This window comes from Panthera leo, chromosome A2 (genome assembly GCF_018350215.1).
Source record: "Panthera leo isolate Ple1 chromosome A2, P.leo_Ple1_pat1.1, whole genome shotgun sequence".
In the NCBI taxonomy this organism is placed as follows: Eukaryota; Metazoa; Chordata; class Mammalia; order Carnivora; family Felidae; genus Panthera; species Panthera leo.
This window is the reverse complement of record NC_056680.1, coordinates 152,348,049-152,371,402: the sequence shown is the minus strand read 5'-3', so window position 1 is coordinate 152,371,402 and position 23,354 is coordinate 152,348,049. Positions and strand designations below refer to the sequence as shown.

At 42.8% G+C, this 23,354-nt stretch overlaps 1 protein-coding gene across 4 annotated transcripts in view; it reads left to right on the top strand.

The window, feature by feature from the left end:
- Positions 1-23,354, top strand: part of KIAA1549 (KIAA1549 ortholog) — a 135,922-nt gene that overhangs the window by 58,798 nt on the left and 53,770 nt on the right. For all 4 annotated transcript variants that reach the window (XR_006199058.1, XR_006199057.1, XM_042925976.1 and 1 more), the window contains 5 exons: positions 232-380; positions 10,109-10,286; positions 13,261-13,445; positions 20,832-21,028; positions 22,737-22,852. Coding sequence is in view for 2 of the 4 variants with exons in the window: in XM_042925976.1 (XP_042781910.1) it covers positions 232-380; positions 10,109-10,286; positions 13,261-13,445; positions 20,832-21,028; positions 22,737-22,852 (825 nt within the window). In the remaining 2 variants the exon portion in view is untranslated. The remainder of the gene's footprint in view (positions 1-231; positions 381-10,108; positions 10,287-13,260; positions 13,446-20,831; positions 21,029-22,736; positions 22,853-23,354) is intronic.

Genomic DNA, 23,354 nt, shown 5'->3' with positions numbered 1-23,354 from the left:
CTTCTGGCCACCAGTTTGTGTAGCGCTTGGAGCTGTAAATGAGACCTCTGAGCAGCCCTTCCTGGCTCCCCGTGACCCTGTCCACGTTCCCTTTTTCTCCTCTTAGTGTGTCCTCCCTAGGGACTGGCACTCTATAGCAATCCTATGTTAACATCTCCTGCGCACGCACCCATGTTTCCTCCGCTGCTAACTTGTTTTGGCGCCTGCATGTGTTTTGTTTTGTAAATGTAGTTCTCCTGGGCGTGGTGGAGAAGCAGCTCCAGAATGAAGTGTTTCAGGCTGAGATGGAACGCAAACTGGCGCAGCTGCTCAGCGAGGTGTCCACCCGGAGGCGGATGTGGAGAAGGGCCACCATCGCTGCCGGGAACAGCATCGTGCAGGTACTCTGAGAAGGCCAGGGGAGGAGGGGAGGAGGGGGGAGGCACTCGTCTAAAAACACGCTGTATTTTCATGCAAATGGAAAGTGCCTGTGAGAAAATTCTCATTTAGACTGGTGGCAGTATCAGGTAGCGGCTGAACGTGGGAGCATTTCAGTTCAACTAGCGTCTAGACAAATAGACCCCGTGGGGAGCAGAGGAAAGGAAGTGTGTCACTGGGTTGCCCTGCCATCAGGTGACCTTATTTGCAGAGTAGTTTTTTAATTACCAAAAATGTCCATTTTATGCAGTGGAAGTATTATTAATAGCATCCTCGCTGTAAATCATCCAGTTGGAAGAGACCTTAAGCCATCGGAGAGAGGAGAATTTCGTGCCCTCTCTGCAGGCGCTTCATCCTTCCTGCCTCCTGTCAACCGTGGTTGTTTCGTATTACCCAGTGGTCTTCACTTTTTTTTTTTAATTGAAGCAAAATTGATATATACCATTATATTAGTTTCAGGCGTGCAAGATAATGATTGGATATTTGCATACACTCCATCGTGACCGCCACAGTAAGTCTAGGTACCTGCCATCTGTCACCATACGTCTCATTTCGTAAACTAGCAGAAAGGTTATGAATGACAGAACCGAAAAATGATCTCTGAAGAAATTCACATGCTCCCAGAGAGTCGGAGGTTCGGGCTATAATTTATTCCCATCTCAATGTGAATTATGTTATTTTTGGATTTTTTTTTTTTCTTTTTTGACTGCTGACTTACAGAGCTAGCAAACTGGGATATTTAGAGCCATGGCATTGCAGAGACAGGAAAGTGGGATGAGACCCGGAAGTGCAGGGGCAGAGAGGTGGGTGGTTTGGAGGCAACAGAGAGGAAGGTGCACAGCTGGACTTGGGGTGGGGGACGACGTGGGGGGGGGGTGCCTTGAGCTGGCATTATTGTTCTGTCACCCTCTTAGCAAGTTTTGCCCATAAGCACAGTTCTTGATTCCCCTCCCCTGAGTAGTTCCCTTGTCAGGTGCAGTAGAGTATAGAGAAATTTTTAAAAACTAATAAAACATTGAGAGTAATATTAAATAAGCAGAAAATAAAAAATTAAAATGACATGTAAAAAGCCTTGCCCTATTTAGCAGCCCTGGCTTCATAGAGCTCAAGGTCTTGGTGGAGGTTAACTTATGCACATGAAGCAGTTATAGAGCACCGTTGTAGACTCTGGGTCTGAAGTTCTCTCTTGTCCAGCAAGAGAGCCGATGGAGGATTAAAATGTGAGAGAGGCTAATGTCCGGGAGGAGACAAGAGCCCGGAGTAAGGGTCTTTGCTCCATTTTTATTAGGATCAGAAGGCTTATTAAGCGTGATGGACGTGCACAAAGAGACAATGAAACCGTGAACATTAACTCATGGGTATGAGGGAAAAGGGGTTTTCGAAGATAGGCAGTGTTAGGGATTTTAGTCAGTATAAAACAAAATCCTGGTTTGGTGCTGGGCAGATGGTTGTTTACTGCGGGCATGAGGCACCAAGGTGTGTTTATCTAGCTAGCCTAGGGGACAAGGGGAACAGAGCATGCCACCTCAGGGTCAACATGGCACCTTTCTTTTGCTACTTAGCTCTGCTCTGGGCAACTTAGTCCTGCTGTGGTCTGTAGCCCCGCTTACCTATTTTGGTCCTTCCTTGCTGTGAAAGCAGCTTTCTGCTGTTGTACTAAGTTGGGGGGCGTTTCCTCCCTGAATACCTAATCTTGTTTACCTGATTTTGGACGCTTTCATCCTGAGGCTTCCTATTCCTATATGCCCTGTTAACCCATAGGTGCAAGCTCAGGGAATTCCTAAGCTTATTCCCCGCAGAGCACCACAAACTGCATAATGAGGTGCTACTTTCATTGTGCAAGTTCCCTAAGGTAGGAATATGAGATTTGTGGGAGCCAAGCCACATGGCTAGTGGTGCCATCTGATGGATTACGTAGAGGCCTGCCCGACATCTCGTCCCCCTTAGAGTGACACAGTGTGAAGATGTGTGGACAAGGGTTCATCTACAGAGGTGCAGGACTCTTTATCAAAATATAATCTGCAAAAGTGAAAGTATTAAAACTACCTAAATGTCCTGCAGTTGGAGAACGAGTAAATAAATTACAGTGAATCTTCTTATGTTGGAATGTTATGTAGCCAGTGTCATTTTTTAAAAATTATTGAGTGATACAGAGAAATGCTCAAGTGAAGAGAGACTACCAAAGAATGTCTGTACTCTCATCCAAATATTAATATAAAACCTATGCAAAAAAATGGCAATATGCCAGAATGTTGGCAGTGATTTTCTTTGGTTGGTTGAATTTCAGGTGATTTTCATTTTGTTCTTTATACTTTTTGTGTGGTTTTCAAAATTTCACAGTGAGCGTATAATTTGTAGAGTAAACATGTGATTTGAATCAGAAAATAATTTAAAAAATGAAATTGAAAATGTTGCCCCAAATGATGGCCACGTTGTACTATGGTTGTATGGATTCCAGATATGAATCTGATAAATCATCTAGAAAGGGTGCTAGAATTAGAGTCTACTGATCATTGCTTTCAGACTGAATAAGCTTGTACAATCTTTAATTATGTACCCAAGTAGATGGGTACCTGGTTTCTGCAAGAAAAACCCATTTCCGAAATGTATCAGAACTTTTCAGTGTAATAAACAGGCATGCAGGTATTGACACAGGTGGATATAATCTCCTTGCTTTTCAGTTGCCCTTTGATAGTCTTCCACTCTAAAGGCTAATAAAAATTAATCACTACAGCCCAGTTCGGGGGAGGAGGAGGTGGTTAGGGAATAGAAGTGGTCAGGGAATTAGCCTCGAAATAGCAAACAAAGGGCAGGATAGATGAGCCCTTCTCAGGATGGAGAGGTATAAAGAACAGATTCTTCGGGGATGAGAGTTTGGACCTGTGTTGTTAAGGAGCTTATAAATAATCTGAAAGAAGGCATTCACAGTGAAATCATGAAATGGTTGATTTGCCAGAAGTTTCCGGTGATGAGGGAGGAGTCTAGCAGCCAAGTCCAGAACACGGGGCAGCATTACAATTCTGCACACGTGGCTGGCCAAGTAGCAGCTGCATTTTGCCAGTTGCAAACGTAGAGACCAAACATTCAAGTTGTCTGTCTAAAATTGAGGGCTTGGACTCATTGTTGGCATTTCCCCAGAACATCAGTCGTGCAGTTTGCTGGAGTCTAAAGGGGCAGCGAAATTGTTGCATATTAATAAGAGAAACAGCAACAAAATAGAAAGGTATATTTGTATACAGCTGATATAGGAGGTACACAGATTCCGAAGTCCTAATGTGAAAGGACTACCTTTAACACCTGAGAGATAGCAATTTTGGGACAAAGTACTGTTTGACCTAGGAGATTGTGAATATAAGCATGGCTTTCTAGCTTGATTGAGATATAATTGACATATGACACTGTATAGGTTTAAAGTGTATCACGTCATGACTTCATGTATGTATATACTGCAAAATGATTACCACAGTAAAATTCGTTGACACATTCATTACTCACATAGTTCCCTTTTTTGTGTATCTGGTGAGAATTTTTAAGATCTACACTCTGAGCAACTTTCAAGTATATAATACAGTATTGTTAATTAGGGTCACTATGCTGTGCGTTGGACCCCTGGAACTTATTTATCTTGTCGCTGAAAGTTTGTACCCTTTGTCCACCATCACCCATTTCTCCCACCCCCTGCCCCTGGCAACTACCACCTACTGTCTGTTCTTGTGAATCTGGCTTTTTTAGATTCCACATATAAGTGAGATCATACAGTATTTGTCTTTCTCTGTCTGACTTATTTTGCTTTGCATAATGCCCTCGTGGTCCATCCATGTTGTTGCAAATGGCAGGATTTCCTTCTTTCTTATCACTGAATAATGTTCCATTTGTGTGTGTGTGTGTGTGTGTGTGTGTGTGTGTGTGTGTGACATCACATCTTTATTCATCCAGAGGCGGACACTTAGGTCGCTTCCATGTCTTGGCCATTGTAAATAATGCTGCAGTGAACAGGGGTGTTCAGATATCTTTTCAAGATTTTGTGGATTTCACTTCCTTTGGCTATGTATCTGGAAGTGGGAGACCTGGATCATATGGTAGTTCCATTTTAATTTTTTTGAGGAACCTCCCTACTGTTTTCCACAGTGGCTGCACCATTGTACATTCCCACCAACCATGCATAAGGGTCCCCTTTCCTCTACTTCCTGATCAGCACTCATCTATTATCTTTCCGATAATATTCTAACAGGTGTGAGGTGATACCTCATTGTGGTTATGATTTGCATTTCTCTGATGATTAGTGATGTTTACCTTTTCATATAATTGTTGGCCATATGTATATCTGTTTTGGAAAAATGTCTATTCAGATCTAATGCCCATTTTTTAAAAATTTTATTTTTTACTTTTATTTTTTTGGAATTTACATCCAAATTAGTTAGCATATAGTGCAACAATGATTTCAGGAGTAGATTCCTTAATGCCCCTTACCCATTTAACCCATCCCCCCTCCCACAACCCCTCCAGCAACCCTCAGTTTGTTCTCCATATTCATGAGTCTCTTCTGTTTTGTCCCCCTCCCTGTTTTTATATTATTTTTGTTTCCCTTCCCTTATGTTCATCTGTTTTGTCTCTGAAAGTCCTCATATGAGTGAAGTCATATGATTTTTGTCTTTCTCTGACTAATTTCACTTAGCATAATCCCCTCCAGTTCCATCCTCCAGTTGCAAATGGCAAGATTTCATTCTTTTTGATTGCCGAGTAGTACTCCATTGTATGTATGTACGTACATACATACATACATACATACACACACATCTTCTTTTTCCATTCATCCATCGATGGACATTTGGGCTCTTTCCATACTTGACTGTTGTTGATAGTGCTGCTATAAACATGGGGGTGCATGTGTCCCTTCGAAACAGCACACCTGTATCCTGTGGATAAATGCCTAGTAGTGCAGTTGCCGGGTCGTAGGGTAGTTCTATTTTTAGTTTTTTGAGGAACCTCCATACTGTTTTCCACAGTGGCAGTACCAGCTTGCTTTCCCACCAACAATGCAAAAGAGATCCTCTTTCTCCGCATCCTTGCCAATGTCTCTTGTTGCCTGAGTTGTTAATGTTAGCCACTCTGACAGGTGTGAGGTGGTATCTCATTGTGGTTCTGATTTGTATGTCCCTGATGATGAGTGACGTTGAGCATTTTTTCATGTGTCAGTTGGTCATCTGGATGTCTTCCTTGGAGAAGTGTCTATTCATGTCTTTTGCCCATTTCTTCACTGGATTATTTGTTTTTTGAGTATTGAGTTTGATAAGTTCATTATAGATTTTGGATACTAACCCTTTATCTGATATGTCATTTGCAAATATCTTCTCCCATTCTGTTGGTTGCCTTTTAGTTTTGCTGATTGTTTCCTTCGCAGTACAGAAGCTTTGTATTTTGATGAGGTCCCAGTAGTTCATTTTTGCTTTTGTTTCCCTTGCCTCTGGAGATGTATTGAGTAAGAAGTTGCTGCGGCCAAGATCAAAGAGGTTTTTGCCTGCTCTCTCCTCGAGGATTTTGATGGCTTCCTGTTTTACATTTAGGTCTTTCATCCACTTTGAGTTAATTTTTGTGTATGGTGTAAGAAAGTGGTCCAGGTTCATTCTTCTGCATGTTGCTATCCAGTTTTCCCAGCACCATTTGCTGAGGAGGCTGTCTTTATTCCATTGGATATTCTTTCCTGCTTTGTCAAAGATTAGTTGGCCATACGTTTGTGTGTCCATTTCTGGGTTCTCTATTCTGTTTCGTTGATCTGAGTGTCTGTTCTTGTGCCATAATGCCCATTTTTAAATCAGAGTTTTTTTGTGTTTTTTGCTACTGAGTTGTTTGAGTTCCTTATATATTTTGGTTTTTAACCCCTTATCAAATATTTGATTTGTGCATAATTTCTTCCATTCTGTAGGTTGCCTTTTCATTTTGTTGAATCTTTTTTTCCTTTTTTGCTGTGCAGAAGTTTTTAAGTTTGATATAGTCTGCTTGTATATTTTTTGCTTTGTAGCTTGTGCTTTCAGCGTTATATCAAGAAAATCATTGCCAAGAACAGTGTCAAGGAGCCTTGCCCTTATGTTTTATTCTAGGAGTTTTGTGGTTTCAGGTCTTACATTTAAATCTTTCCATTGGAGTTAATTTTTGTGAGGGGCCCACTTTCATTCTTTTGGATGTGAATATACAGTCTTCCCAGCACCATTTATTGAAAAGACCATCTCTTCCCCATTGAGTATTCTTGGCTCCTTTGTCACCATGGTCCTCTGTGGTTCCATATGAATTTTAGGATTGTTTTCTGTTTCTAAATGCCACTGGAATTTTGACGGCAATAGATGGCACCTATAGATGGCTTTGGATAATATGGATGTTTTAACAATGTTAATTATTCCAATCCACGAACACAGGATATCTTTCTATTTATTTGTGTCTTTAGTTTCTTTGATCAGCATCTTATATTTTCAGTGCACAGATCTTTTTTTTTTAATTTTTCAGTGTTTATTTTATTTTTGAAAGAGAGCAAGAGACCACAAGCAGGGGAAGGGCATAGAGAGGGGGACAGAGGAGCCAAAGCAAGCTCTGTGCTGACAGCAGAGGAGCCTGATGTGGGGCTCGAACTTATGAACCATGAGATCGTGATCTGAGCCGAAGTTGGGTGCTTAACTGAGTGAGCCACCCAGGTGCCCCTCAGTGTACAGATTTTCTAATTCCTTGGTTCAGTTTATTCCTTAGTATTTTATTATTTTTGATGCTGTTGTGAATGGGATTGTTTTATTTATTGTTTTTTCGGATACTTTATTGTTGATGCATAAAAACATAACAGATTTTCATGTGTTAATTTTGTATCCTGTAACTTTACTGCATTCATTTATTCTAATAGTTTTTTTTTTTTTTGGTGGAGTCTTGAGGGTTTTCTATATATAATATCATGTCATCTGTAAATAGTGATAGATTTTACTTCTTTCTTTTTGATTTGGATGCCTTTTATTTCTTTTTCTTGCCTAATTGCACTGGCTAGGACTTCCAGTACTGTGTTGAATAGGAATAGTGGGAGTAGGCACTCTTGTTTCTGATCTTATAGGAAAAACTTTCAACCTTATACCACTGAGTATGTTAGCTGTGGGTTTGTCATATATGGCCTGTAGTATGTTGAGGTATTTCCTTCTACACTTAATTTGTTGAGAGTTTTTATCATTAATGGATATTGAGTTTTGTCATATACTTTACTTACATCTTTTGAGATGATCATATGATTTTTATCTTTCATTTTTTTTATGTGATATATCACACTTACTGATTTGCATATGTTGAACCATCCTTGTTTCTCAAGGATGAATCCCACTTGATCACGGTACATGATCTTTTAAAAAAAAATTTTTTTTTAATGTTTGTTTATTTTTGAGAGAGAGACAGAGGCAGAGCATGAGCCTGAGCATGAGCAGGGGAGGGGCAGAGAGAGAGAGGGAGACACAGAATCTGAAGCAGACTCCAGGCTCCAAGCTGTCAGCACAGAGCCTGATGTGGGGCTCAAACTCATGAAATGTGAGATAATGACCTGAGCCAAAATCAGTCTCTTAACTGACTGAGCCACCCAGGTGCCCTGGTGCATTATCTTTTTAATGTGCTGTTGCATTTGGTTTGCTAGAAATATATTTTGTTGAGAATTTTTACATCTAATTCATCAGAGATAGTGGCCTGTAGTTTCCTTCCTTCCTTCCTTCCTTTCTTTCTTTCTTTCTTTCTTTCTTTCTTTTTCTTTCTTTCTTTCTTTCTTTCTTTCTTATAGTTTTCTTTCTTTCTTATAGTTTTCTTTCTTTCTTTCTTTCTTTCTTTCTTTCTTTCTTTCTTTCTTTCTTTCTTTCTTAGTACCCTTATTGGAGTTTGGTATCAGGGTATTATTGGTCTCATAAAATGAGTTTGGGAATGTTCCCTTCTCTTTATTGTTTTGGAAAATTTTGAGAAGGATTAGCATTAATACTTCAAATGTTTGGTAGGATTCGTCAGTGAAACCATCTGGTCCTGGGCTTTTTTTGTTGGGAAGTTTTTGATTACCGATTCAATCTTCTCAGTCCTTATTGGTCTGTTCACATTTTCTATTTCTTTGTGATTCCGTCTCAGTAGGTCATGTGTGTTTATCCATTGCTTCTGAGTTATCCAATTTGTTGGTGTATAATTTATGGTATTCTCTTATGATCCTTTGTATTTCTATTATCTGTTACAGTGTCTCCTATTTTATTTATAACTTTCATTTAAGTCCTTTTTTTTGTTAGTCTCACTGAAGATTTGTCAATTTTGTCTTTTTAGAGCCAACTCGTAGATTTGTTCATTTTTCCTATTCTCTGTTTTATTTATTTCTGTTCTAAACTTTATTATTTTCTACCTTCTGCTAACCTTGGGCTTAGGTGTTGTCTTTTTCCTTCCTTCCTTCCTTCCCTCCTTCCTTCCAGTTCCTTGAGGTGTAAAGCTAATTTTTATTTGAGATCTTTCTTTTTTCTTGATGTATGCGCTTATAGCTATAAACTTTCCTCTTAAACTGCTTTTGCTGTATCCCGTAAGTTTGTGGTATGTTGTGTTTCTTTCATTTGTCTCAAGATACTTTTTAAATTTCCCTTTTGATTTTTTCTTTGGTCTATTGGTGTTTTCAGGAGTGTGCTGTTTAATTTCCCTGTATTTGTGAAATTTCCAGCTTTTCTCCTATTATTGATTAGTTTCATACCATTGGGGTCAGAATAGATACTTGATATCACTTCTGTCTTCTTGAATTTGTTGAGACTTGTTTTGTGGCCCAACATATGGTATCCTAGAAAATGTTCCATGTGTGCTTGAGAAGAATGTGTATGCACTTCTATTGATACTGGATGGAATGCTCTGTAAATGTCTGTTAGGTTCCTTTAGTCTATAGTGTTGCTCAAATCTGCTGTTTCCTTATGATTCTCTGTCTGGATGATCTATCTATCACTGAGAGTGGGATGTTAAAGAACTTGTGAGATTTATCATCCTGAGAGCAGTGGTTCTCAAGTGAGGGTGATTTTGCTGCCCCTGTCCCCTGCCATGTAGGGTACATTTGGCAATGTCTGGTGACATTTTTGTTTGTCACAACTAGTGTGGGAGGGTATGGTTACTGGTAGTGGCATCTAGTGAGTGGAGGACAGTGATGATGCTGAATATCCTGCAATACTTGGGATAGCCCCCCACTGAACCAAAATGGCAGTAGAGAAGATTGAGAAACCTCGTACCAAAAAAAGAGAGAATCCTGATAAGATTCAAGATGAGATTGGATAGAACCAGTGATAGTTTCTGGGAACCAGGGGTGTACCTAACGGTTACGATTCATGTGGGGAGGACATTAGTGTTCTCTTATGATGTGCTGGAGCTGTTTGGTAGCAATTCTAGACTGCCTGGACTTGGCAGCCTTGTGTTCTCTGTATCCAACTTGCCTATGTGTCTCAGAGCAGACTCTGAGCAAGATGAAGCACATTTGTTATTCCGTACAGAGTAACTTTCGTTTTAACCGTCCACCTTCCCATCAAGACAGCCTCGTGGGGATTGTGGGATCCAGAATGGTGTAACGAGCTCAGTATGAGGACTGGAATGAATCCTGAATACCACAGTCAAGATGGAGTGCCCTGAGAAAGGGCATCTGGAAACATGAGCTTTGAAAATGCTAATGGTTTCTGTTATCTTTCAGATGGTAAACGTGTCAAGGCTAGAGGGAGATGACAATCCCGTGCAGCTCATCTACTTTGTGGAGGATCAAGATGGAGAAAGATTCAGTGCAGTCAAGTCTTCAGATCTGATTAACAAGATAGATATCCAGAGAGCAGCCATTATCTTGGGTTACCGAATTCAAGGTGCTGTTGCCCAACGTAAGTGCATGAGGCATAGACCCTAAGTATTGTCAAGTATTGTCAAGCTGTGCTGTGGTCAAAAGCCAGTCTGTTTTCTGACAACGAAATCTGAATTTAAAGCATTCTTATGTGCACAGAGTAGATTTCTGTCTTAAACCCTTATTACAGGACGCTCGAATAAGATGTCAGTTGTGAAAATTCACTCGACAAGTCCTTCTTTGTTTATTTTGTTGATTTAGCCTTCACTGCTGTTTTTCTTACCTGGCATTTTGTATCCCAAGTGTTAGAGTGAGTTCTCGTAGCTTAAGTTAACTGTAATATTTTTTCCCCTGCTTCTGTACTATTTTTCTTTTGAAAATTTTGTCTTCGGTAAAATAACTTGCTTTCTCTGTATTTATTCCAAAATCTTGTCTGTCGTATTTTGAACGTTGGTGGGGACAGTTAGTCACACAGGAAGCTGGGAGGTGCCCTCTGCATTTACTGGCTTCCTTCTGAGTTTTTTAACACAAAGAAGTCCTTGATCCGTCCCCTTTTCATTGCTATTTCTCTCCCTCCCCATCCTCACAGTACTTCACAATTTAGAAAGAGGTATTTTGATATTTCTGTATTATTGTTGGAAGATACTTGGCCCCCTGGCAGTGATTGCTCTCGGTGCCTTATTTTTCAGCTCCCAGATTTTGGGTATTTAAAATGAAGGAGAAGGAGGGGCGTGGAAGAGCGTATTTCTCTAAATGTTCCCTTATGAATCAGGCTGCTATTTTAATGTGGATGTTCTTGCATTATGAGCCAGAGAGCAATCCTTGTAGGGAGCTTGGTGATATTTTCTCCCAAGAGTAAGGGGATAAGTAAGTGTTGAGAAGTAATTGAGCATCAGAGACTCTTGAAAAGGTCTTTGTAGGGAACACAGAGGAGGCAAAGGCACTTTTGAAAAATGACAGCTTCACGGTTATCCTTGATAATGGAAGATTCTTTGTGAAATCTGTACTTGTCCCGGAAACTAAGCAGGACGAGGACTCCCGGGCACACTTTGCCTGATTCATAGATGACAGTGGAGAGAGTTTAAGCAAATAGCTGTTGGTGGTTTGTGTTTGTGTATTTCAGATATGGTCGCATGTTAGTATGTTCTGTTTCAGAGCAGTGAGAAAAAAAATAAACAAAGCTCTTAGTTTTCTTCATCTAGGACGTTTTGTATTTTATTTTATTTTATTTTATTTTATTTTATTTTATTTTATTTTATTTTATTATTTTATTATTTTATTTATTTTATTTTATTTTATCTTATTTTATGAAAAATAATTTAAGTTTATTTATCCATCGAGAGAGAGAGAGAGAGAGAGAGAGATGCAGGCAGGCAGGCAGAGAGAGAATCTCAAGCAGGCTCTGTGCTCACAGCATTCCAGCTAAGCACTTCACTTTTGAAAAAAGATCGATCGCGATATGGTACGGGCACCTTTCCCACTACTTCCATTTGCTCTTTGCACATCTCTTTCCTCAGTTTCTTGCTAAAATCCACAGGGTAAGGATCCTAGGATTGGAAGCCTCAGCCAACGTCAGGCCCTAGGGCAGCCATAGACCCTGGTATCAGGGCCTCATTTGGTGAATCCGTGCCTCCCCCACGGTGTTACTAGGTGAGATCCAAGGAGAGGATCCACTTGTCCCAGCTCCTTGGTTTGATTCTGTCACTCTTTCCGTATGGTCAGTTGTTTTCATGCAAAATGAGTCACATATATAGACTATATTCAGGTCAAATTCAAAAATAAGATTAACACTTTGTCCTCTTTTTCACTTCTCGCATAGCCTGTGCTCTCTCATTTGTGCTTTCTGCATAGTGCGTGTGCTTCAGAGGGCTCGCTCCCTTCCCTTGTCACCCTCTCAGGGCCTAAACCCACACTTAAGCCAGCACCGGGAATGTTTGTGTTGTTACATCTTTGAGCAGAAACATTCTGATCCCATAGCACATGTTAACCATTATAGGATATGAAAAAAGCGTAAGACTTAGCCCGTGCCTGTGGAGACTGAAATGTATTGCAAGAGACAAGACTTAGAGTCATGACCATATTAATGAGTGGAGTGGCGCCGTATGTCAAGATAACACATTTATGTAATAAAATGCATTTTAAAATATAGTAAGGTACCGTTTGCAAGGCCACAGTAACCAGAGTAAAATAACTTAGAAAGGGAGGAAACTAGTATTGTCATGGAGAGGTCTTTAGGAAGTGATCACAACGGATGAGGAGGTTGGGCAGAGGGGAGGGGGACATTTGGGTTTGGGTTGTCGGGTGATTGGAACCTGAGCTTTGAGTGGAGCTGAGACCTTTGAGAGGATGGGTGCAGAATGAAGAGGTCAAGGGCCCTGGATCAGGAGACAAGGTTAGGGAAAGGAGCTGGTGAAGGAATTGAAGGCAGAGGGGTTGAAGCCTATCCCTCCAAGATCACGTCAGATGGGAGGCTTGGCAGTGGTTGGGGTGGTCAGGAGGGTGGGGAGTGGCAGATTTGGAATAAGTAAGTGGGATTTCACATAATTTAGAAATTGACATCTGGTACCTCAAATCTTGCTTTAGGGGTTTAGAGGGAGAAGCAGGTGAGGAAGTTAACGCGATGCTCACAGATTACTTGTTGGGGTTTCTGGTTTTTAGTATGGAAGCGTTCCTAGAGTGAGGTTACAGTGGAGCTGGTGGGACACACTGGAAGTCAGGAGACCTGGAATTAACCTAGCTCTGCCATCAGATGAGCCATGTTCCTTTAGACACGTCACCTATGTCACCGTGGTCGCTAATGCATTGAGGACGTAACAGTCTGTGTTGTGTTTGTTTACTGAGTCATGTTTCTAGCCATCAGGAGATCACAGCCTCCAACTACTTGTTTTGACCTGAAACGACAAGGACTCTCCAGGTTTCTCACAGAAGAAAGCATGTTCTTCGTGTTCCTCACAGAAGGGCTGTCCAGTAAACGAGTGCAGAATTAGCGAATGACCTGTCTTCTTTGTCTGCAGCCTTGGACAGAGTGAAGAGGCCGTCCCCAGAGTCCCAGAGCAGCAACCTCTGGGTCATTGTCGGTGTGGTCATTCCAGTGCTCGTGGTGACGGTGATCGTCATCATCCTCTACTGGAAACTCTGCCGCACGGACAAGTTGGACTTCCAGCCTGACACGGTGGCCAACATCCAGCAGCGTCAGAAGGTAAGGGGCGTAACTGCCCCGTGTTCACATAGGCCGTCTTACGGGCTAGGGTAGGCTGAGTTCAGGCTCTTGATACTGAAAGACAGGAGAGGGAGCTAGTAGGGACATTTTGTGGCTTTAACGGTGGTATCCCTTTGCCTCATATTTGCTTACTGGAACCCCATTTCTTCTTAGAATTAAATATGTGCCAAGAAGATGAAGCTGTATCAAGGCTTAGGAATGTTATAAGCTCCCAGGTTGTGTGATTTTATTTATGAGATGATTAAAGATCACATCCATTTTTGTATGAATTCTGATCTATTTTAACCCTGGATAGCTTCAGAGAACAGGAGCTAAGGGAGGGTTTCTCAGATCTGTATCTCAATTTCGTTCATACACGGCCTCACTAGACAGTTTATTTTCCATGCACCATATTGGAAGTCCACTATCCACTTTGATTAAGATCATGTAATCATTAAAAAATGATACTGCATGCCTTAAACATTTTAAATATACAAGTGGGTTCTTATTTGCCAATCTTTTGATATACTCTGAATCTTTTTTTCTTTTATATTTTATTTTTGGGATTGTTGGTTTACTGAGAAGATTCTGTGTGGTTTTTCTTGTAAGAAATAACACCTCTAATGCATCAGCTGCTGTTTCCAGCTTGGGTTTCTTTAGAGAAGAGCAAGCAACCTGAGTGCAGAATTCTCTAGATTATTTTTTTCAACACCCACTCCAAGTCTGCCATCTTTTGGAGTTAATTCACCTACCCCTAATTTGACAGCAGTGTTTTTAAAACATCTTTTTCATGTCATTCCAAAGCACTCAATTTAGTTTTTATAATAATAGCAGTTCTCACATTTATGTTTGAGTGGTTCCTGCAATGTTTGTCACATAGCAGTTTCAGAGCAAAGATATTGACTCTTAGTAAGTGTCTAGTTTTGGTTGATCTTTTCTGAGCAAAAACATGCCAAATACCCAAGAAGAAGTCAGTAGCTGCACACGTCTAGCCCACCGTGCCAATTAGCCATTGCCAAGGGAATGGAAAATGGTAGTCCATCTACTGTGTTTATGAATGTACACCCTCTGTGCGTCTCACACATTTAGAGGGCTCATTTGACTCTAGAAGTTTGATTTAAAAAAGCAAGCAAGAGGCAGAACAAGAAGAAATAAAGGGCTGCCTGTTAGCCTTTGAAATTTATTCTGTTTGGCTGTAAGAAACGCTGCCCATGACAAACCTATACCTATTGAAAGAAAAAAAATAAGTATTTTTTTCTTATGAATTAACTAAAATGCAAAGCCGTGACTAAGTTAGAAGCTTATGATTATCAAATGTATTGGAAGCGTTTTAAATTTTTTTTTTTAACATTTATTTATTTTTGAGACAGAGAGAGAGAGAGCATGAACAGGGTAGGGCCAGAGAAAGAGGGAGACACAGAATCTGAAACAGGCTCCAGGCTCTGAGCTGTCAGCACAGAGCCCGACGCGGGGCTCGAACCCACGGACCGTGAGATCGTGACCTGAGCCGAAGTCGGACGCTTAACCGACTGAGCCACCCAGGCGCACAAATGTATTGGAAGCATTTTATACACTAAGGTTCTATTTATTACCTGTCTTCATTTATTATTTACATAGTGTGCTAAGGTTGTTTTGTTGTTAGGCGAGGTAGTGGCGTGGAAAAAACCTGGAAAAAATGCTTGATGTGCTGAATCATTCATTGCGTGAATTTCATTGTACTAAGATCAACAGTAGGTTTGGAAATGTTTTTGTTCCGGTGAAAGAGTAATGTTACAGAGAGATTTACCAAGTATAGATGGTTATGTCGTCAGGTCTTTCATGTTCCATGTTGCCCAACATAAACACTCCCCATGGAAGCCCATCTGTCATCTGTTCCTTCATTCAACTGTCAGAGGACAACATCCCTTGAGTTCAAAACAGGATATTCCCCAAGTTTTCTCCTTCTCCTACTTTTACTTCTGAAATATTTTCGTGCCCCAGATGTTGCTATAAATCAAATGGACAGAGTTTCAAATAGAACCTCCAGCCCTCGGAGTTGCCCTTTACGGCATGTTTGTAGGAAGTTCTCCTGCATGAAGGGGACCCCTGAGGGAGTGTCTTCTGACACTGGAAGGGGGGCCAAAGCCCCGTGACATTTCAGAAGCGTGGTCTTTGTTTTGCTGGCATAGGAACCCACTATATAGGTCTTGTCTCGTGTTTATGATAGGAAAAGGATGATCTGTGTTTAGTTTAGAAACAAATATCTCTACTTTACAACTGTTTCTTCTAAGATTTACGTGGCAGTAGTGAGGGGCCTCTAGCCCATCCCTTGGGACAGTTTGAAAAGATGCCAGCTTCCCCTGTGACGTCAAGAGTTCTTTCTCCTTCTTGTGCTCACCCTGTCCCCCCCCCCCTCCGATGTTGCTGCACTGCTACTCCCCTAGATCCCCCGAGCAAATCTCAGAGCTACAAACATCTGGAAACAATAAATGTGCTGACCAAGAGTCCACACCCACTACCCCTTGTAATGAGCAGGAAACCTCTTCAGATTGGGAGTGGATTCGTTTTGACATATGATAAGTGGGAGAGACCATTCTGTTACATTTGGAGACAGGGTCCTTTTTTATTTCCACTAATTAAAAAAAACAAACCTAACCCATATCTTTCTTTTTTCTGTAGTCTCTTTAATGTGTAGCCCAAAGCCATCACTTTTTACTGGTATCAGAAAAACTGCAGCTTGGACCCACCTCGCCCTGTTTGAGGCTCTATTTAAAGACATGGATGGCATTGGCTAGATGCTGCTGATCCCACGGAAGCTTGTTCCTTCTGATGGGGTAGTCCATACTCTGTTGTTGGCGTGGGACCATGGTTCCTGACCTGTGGGCACTGTGGGCAGCCAGAGGGAGCTGCTTCAGTCACTGCTTATCTGTTCACCCAACACCCAGCCTTTGCTCTGAGCCAAGCAGGGCCAGGCTGGGTCACAAGCCCAGATGACATGCAATCCCTGCCTTCGAGGCCTTTAGTAAGAGAGGACAAGTGACCCAGACACTGACACATTGCAGCCTAAGTCTGTCCAGGCTGCCACGGAAGCAGGGAGGAGGGGCAGCTACCCCATTGGGCAGTGGGTTGCCTCTGCCCTCTGGGAAGGGGTGATGCTGGGGCTGAAGCTCAGAGGTTGAAGAGATGAACCAGATGAAGTGGGCTCAGGTGGAGGGAATGGTCCATCTGTCAGGAACGATGGAGAAAAGGTTTATGGAAGGGCACAGGAAAAACTGAGGGGACGGTAGGCAAGAGCCAGGCTGGGAGGGGTTGTAGGACAGATCAGGGGTTGGCAGTGGTGCTGTAGGTAGTGAGGAGCCAGTGATGGATTTTCAGCAGGGAGAGCAGCTTGAACATATTCATGCCGGGAACGACCACTGTGGAAGGCTGTGTGGACAGCTGATGGAAGAGAGAAGCTTCATGGGCATTTCTTCCATCTCAGCCAAATTCCTCTCATCCCCTGCGGTTGCTCTTTGATTCTCTGCAAGGACCCCGTAGCACCTAGTTTGTGGGGAGTTCAGTTCCCCCGCTGTCACTTGGCTGCTACCTCCAAGACTGCAGGGTGACCAGAGGTCCCAGGGCTGCAGCAGGGACAGACGGTGGTAACGTCTCCTTGTCTTCGCCTTCTGAATGGAATCAGCATGGCGACCGTGGTGACTTTTCACAGATCACATCCACCAAATAAATGCATAGACAGTGCTGCGGTCTGCGAGACTGCACATTTTTATTCAGGCACGTTTGGGGTTTGCTCTGTGGTTTCTATTGTCATCTTAACTGCTCCTTCCCAGGGGTTCAGGCTAACTGGAGAACTGGGGATTCGCTCCGTCTTGTTCCACCCAGGTCGTATTATATTTATGGCTCATGCATTTTAAAATTCATCAGGCATCTCTCCTATTCTTTGGCTGACCTGCTTTACCAGCCCTCTCTGACTCGTCGGCGACGTATTCCAGTGGGGCACGGACAATGGGGACTGCCCCCTCTGTGACATATTAAAGAGGGATGGAACAAAAGAGAGCCATCTTTCCTCAGAAATAATGGGTCCTTAGAGAAATATTGAAGGCCCTAATTAATTGTGGCTCTTCTTTTATAAAATACTGATTGAAGCTTATTCTGCATGGGGAAGCCGGAGACACAATACAGCCAGACTTAACTCTAGATTTTTTGTTTGTTTGTTTGTTTTTAAGAAATGGAAAAACTAGAAAAAAAGCATTCTGGAAAGTAGGGACAAAACAAAAGGAGCTAATTGCATAGGTGGGCAAGGTTTCCTCTAATTTCTTCCTTTTGTGTGTTCTAAGGTAGCTTTTGTTTTGTGCAGAAGCACAGGTTAGTTGCCAAATTTCTATTGTTGAAGGTGGTGACTCACCCTGCCTGTAAGTAGTGCAAGATCTAATGGATATATTCGAAGACGTTGGTGGGAATCAACAGTGAGCCGGCAGGGCCTTTCCTTGGTTCCCCACAAGATCCAGTAAGTTTGGAGCCCCAAATGACTTTTTAAAATTCATTTAGTGGGCGCCTGGGTGGCTCAGTCGGCTGAGCGTCCGACTTCAGCTCAGGTCATGATCTCGCGGTCTGTGGGTTCGAGCCCCGCGTCGGGCTCTGTGCTGACAGCTCAGAGCCTGGAGCCTGTTTCGGATTCTGTGTCTCCCTCTCTCTCTGACCCTCCCCGTTCATGCTCTGTCTCTCTCTGTCTCAAAAATAAATACACGTTAAAAAAATTTAAAAAAAAAAAATAAAAAAAAAATAAAATTCATTTAGTTATCAAATATTTATGGAGGGTCTACCCTGTCATATCTTGGTGCTGAATTAGAAAATTTTGTATCTAACTTTATAGCTTTTATCTGACACCTGAGAACACTTAGCAATTTCTGTTAACTGCTTGACATTTCATCAGCCAATAGCAACAGCGATGTTGTCAATTGCACCTGGATGGTACTTAGACATTTATGAAGCATTTTGACATATACATGTGCTTGTTTCTTGCACGAACTCTGAGAGTTTGTCAGGGTAGGTGACCAGTATTAATCCCTAGACTTGGGGTACACAGACTGGACCACAGAGGCAGTGCCGTTTGTATTTTTTCCTTTATTCACTTTGGAGACCTTTACTTGGAGGAGGCAGTCTGTGGCTCCTCCTTCAGTTTTTCTAAAGCTGACCGTCTACCTTGCAAAAGTGATTGTTTCCTGGTCATTAGAGGCATTTACTTTCTTACTGGGAAGTACACTAAAGAAGATTTTACCAAGATTTACTAAATGGTGTTGATGGGGTTGACTCAGTGACTATTGATTATAGCCGTGATTCTTCCATTTAGAGGCAGTTTGTTTATGGAACTAACAGGAGGTGTGGCAGGGGTAAAAAGCAAGGGAACGACTCTTACGACAGGAGGTAGGAAAGGGGAACCAGAGTGATGCCCAGACCACAGGCACACTCACGAACAGCCCCCGTCTATGGTGGAGTAGTCCGCTCTGGTCACACGGGATCATTAATTTAGAAAACAGAGCCTCACCGGGTCTTTGCCTCTTGTTTCCAAGCAACAGCTTTGTAAACTACATTTATAGTAAGTTTTGTCCCCCTCTGCTGGAATAAGTCATTATTACCGACTACTTCCTTTCTAGTCACAGATTGTAGACTTTTAGTGCTAAAAAGACCTTCGAGATCACAGATGTAAGCCTTTGGTGTTGTCACTCGTTTGGCATGAAGTTAGCACAAATATGACAAAACCTTTTGCTCCTACACATAGCCCATTGTCTAAAATAACTCCTTAGGTTGTTTTGGCCTTTGTCTTTGACTGATGGACTCTCTTTAGGAATACAGCCTCGCCAAGGGCTTTGGTGTGCATGTGGCTTTCCTCCCAAGGAGACCCGTGGGGCAATTATTGAAACGCAGTTTAGTTTCCTATACTCTTCAAGTTCCAATTAATGACACATAATGCCTCCCCCCGACCCCCGACACTTTCAGTGTCACCGCAAAGGGTGCCTCACCTTTATTGCCCACATTTCTATATACTTTTGAGCTCTTTTCCTGTGTTAGCGCAGCCCTGGGAGCTGAGGCGTGGACTCCGTCATGGCAGGTCCACGGGGTGTTGGCTGTGGGTTTGGTGTTGCCACCACGTACCTAAGGTAGGACTTCCGCATCCACCAATGTGAGAGCTGGGCTTTTTCAAAGACCTCTTTCTCCTTTCTCTTTGTGCCCGCATTACTTATTTCGGCCACTCCTTTCTAGAACTTCTCTATCCCCTTGCCTTCTATTACGTTAGACTTCACAAATTCTTTTATTTCTTTGAAAGTCACCTATTTATTTCCCTCGCCTCTTCCTCTGAGCCCCAAACTATTAGATGTTACCCAGCATTTTGTCCACAGACTCTGTTTCCATCTTTAAAAATATCTCAGGACCCCTTCACGTCATCTTCTGTACAGATGCTCTCCAAGTCCTATCTCCAGCCTGAAATCTCCCCCAAGCTGTCATCGTCCATGTCCAGTGACACCAAGCTCTTCTCCTTTGGAGCGTTGCCTGCTATCCCAATCTGAAGTGTGTCTGAAGTGAAACTTGTCTTTTTATCTCCTCAGGTTAGCATTCTTTCGTGACGAATGTGCCTTCCACTGTTCAGGATGCCTGCCTATAAGTCATTCAAGTTATCACTGGCTGCTTTCCCTCCTTTGCCTCTTGCGTCTATATTTGGCTTCCAGATCCTTCTGCCTCGTCTTTAGAATTGTTCATTACTTCCCAATTGGTCTCTTTGTGTCCTGTCTGCTTGGATTTTGGAAATCTGCCTCTTTAGAAATGCTTAGTGGTTTTCTGCTCTAGAAACTGGCACTTGGTGTTAGGCAGCCTTCTCTCTGTCCCCACATTCTGACCCTTCTAGGGCAGCTGATGTGCTCTCTTCCCAGCTTTCAGGTGTTCTCTGGCCCCTGACACAATCTTAGGACATTCTCTGTGTAGCTGCCCTTTTGCATTTATTTCCAAGTTCTTCCTGTCCTGCGAATCCCGGCCTCAGTCTCCATTTCTCGATAAAGAATATCTCGCCTGTGCCACTGTCTCCATCTAATACGCTGCATAGCACATGATCATGCTACTGTGATGGTGGCCAGGTATTGTCTTGCAGTGTCTTTTGTATTATGGTCTAGATATTTGGTCCCATAATCTTCTTTCATCTTTCGCAAGTATCTGTCTTTTCTGCCAACTCTAGGTATAAACAGCCCTGTGCGCACTGTTGATGTTTTAGAGATGCTTGTTCAGTTAGATTGGTGGGGTGGCAAGCACGATCTCGGGTCGGAAGTTGGCACTCACAGTCTTGCCGGCCCTCACAATCCCCTTTTACAGTCCCCGGACTTCAGATTGACTCTCTCGCTTGGGTGTGTCTGTGTGTTTTAGTTGCAGATCCCTAGCGTGAAGGGCTTTGATTTCGCGAAGCAGCATCTGGGTCAGCACAATAAAGACGACATACTGATTATTCATGAGCCAGCACCACTGCCGGGACCTGTCAAGGATCACACCACACCCTCTGAAAACGGAGATGTGCCCAGCCCCAAGGCAAAGATCGCTTCCAAGAACGTCCGTCACCGAGGAAGGTTCTTATTGGGCTTTCTGTATTGTTCTCTATCTCAGAGCATGTTTCTGTTTTCAGTTTGTCAGTTTCCAGTGTCAGAAGAGCTGATGGTGAGTATTCCCTGGGTCTGGAACCCCAGGAGACTGGCGCCAGCTTGCCCAAAGTTAACGAACCCAAGGGCTCTTGATCCACTCCGGTGGACTGCCATAGGAGGCCAGGCGCTTTTCTCAAGTATTTAGCGTTATAAATCGCTGCCTCTCGTGGTTTGGTGGTCCCCCTGAGACTTGGTGAGGTATTGACTAGCTCAAGTGTGTGTATTCTGGGGTGGGTCATTCTAGGCCCTCAGGACATGATATCAGAAGTCCTAGATAAAACATGCCTGACACATAATACACACTCAGTCCATATTGGTTTTGCCCTTGACATTATGCCAGAGGCTGGCTATGACTTGGTAGCTTTGTCTGCAGGTGACTTTCATCGCATCCTCCTTTCTTCGCCTGTCTTTTCGCCAGCCGTCTCTGTTGTCTCTCTCGTTAGCGTGTTTCCATGGGCTCCGCACCACCTCCCCCCTGCCCAGCTCCCCATTCCCAGTGTATTTCCATTCTTCCTATCAAAGCAAAGTGCACGGAGGACTGCCTGTTAACACGCCGCCTGGAAGTCCCCCTTTCACCCTCTGATCCTGTGAGAAGGGCTGGAGCTTGGTCAAAGATCAGGATCAGGTTTTATGCAGTTGACTGTAGAACTCAGCCTGGTCACGCCACGGTATGGAAGCTTCAAATTATCAGCCCTCCTTGAAGCTTTGAACTCCAAATCTTGATCTCCTGCTAAGAGGGGGAGAAAAATGTGTGATCATACCAACACTTGAAACGATGTCACAATTTCTGACTTATCAGAAAACGTACCCCGGGGGTTCTGGCCTAGTTTTAAGAATTTAATGGATGTTACAACGTGATCTTTACAAAAGAAAGCGAATTATGTAGAGAGATGTTACTTGCTTAATTATCTTGCAGGCTAAGAATAAATCAAATCATTAAAGATCGTCAAAAACGTTAGTATAATTTTGCCAAGTTTTTTTTTCCCCCTCCCTTGGTAGTACCATTCTAAACATTAGTCACATTAGACCATTTCAGTGGTCTGTGGTTAAGGTAGTATTTCAGCATCCCTTAGGGACACACAGAGAAGGGCTACTAACTGCTTAAGGGTTTTCATTAGCCTGGTGCAGCCTGGGTTCTCTGACATCCTTGCTCTTTATATGTAGAATCAAATCTCAGGAGTGATTGTTGCTTTTGTGTTATAAGTGTTGGCTTCTGCCGAAGCTGTGGGGTTCTTTGGGGTGTCTTCAGGACCACCCTGGGTTCCTAGGAATTCTGTAGTCTCAGTTGACCTGGAACCGGGCCTTAACCCCAGATCTTCTGATACAGTCTCTGCTGGACCCAGACTGCCAGGCCAGGGCCCTGGTAGCCGAGGGACCATCCTCCAGTGTGGCACTTAGTTTCCTGGTATTTGCTGAAACACAGCCTGCTGAGCCATATAAGCCCTGTTATACTGTCTTCACGAGGGGACTGTGTGCTGTGAGTGTGTGTTCCTTGTAGATGATTTTTTGGACGGTCTCATTTCTGTCTGTTTTGCCTCGAAGGCTGCCTTCCACACCTAAGTTAATGTGACCTTCCCCTCCCCTCCCCTCCCTTTCTTTCTTTTTCCTAATGCTTGTGTTTGTTTTGTGTCTGTAGAGTTTCTCCATCAGATGCTGACTCTACCGTAAGTGAGGAGTCCAGTGAGAGGGATGCAGGAGACAAGACGCCAGGAACGGCGAACGATGGCCAGCCCCACAGAGCCCCACAGAGCGGTCAGTGATTCTTCCCATTCTCCACGTTAACTGTAGTAATTAGGAGATTCCAGTAGGATAAGGTTTTATGCTATTTCACATGCTAAACATTTAACAAAAAATCTGCAGTGGAATATTTGTTATCCATATGGTGAGTTTCTCAGCATCGACCGTCACTGTCTGATGTGGTACTGGTGTCTGGATGGAGGCGGGGGACTGTGCTAGAGGTTAGGGATTCACTCAAGTACGTTTGGAAGTTCATAGCCATGTTCCATTCTAGTGGAGAGTCCAAATGGTTTGCCTCCCCCAAGAACAAAGAGGAAATCAAACTACAACCAGACTCGCAAACACTACCTCCAGGATTTAGTGACCTTCTTAGGATCCAGTTCCAGTATTTCCCAGCTGCCACTGCCAGAAAGTCGTTTATGTATCGTGGGTCCAAATGCATTATATTTGGTTCTGTTCCTAGATCATTCTTCCTATAGGTCATTCGGTGCAATCGGGTGGCGTAGCATATTTGAAT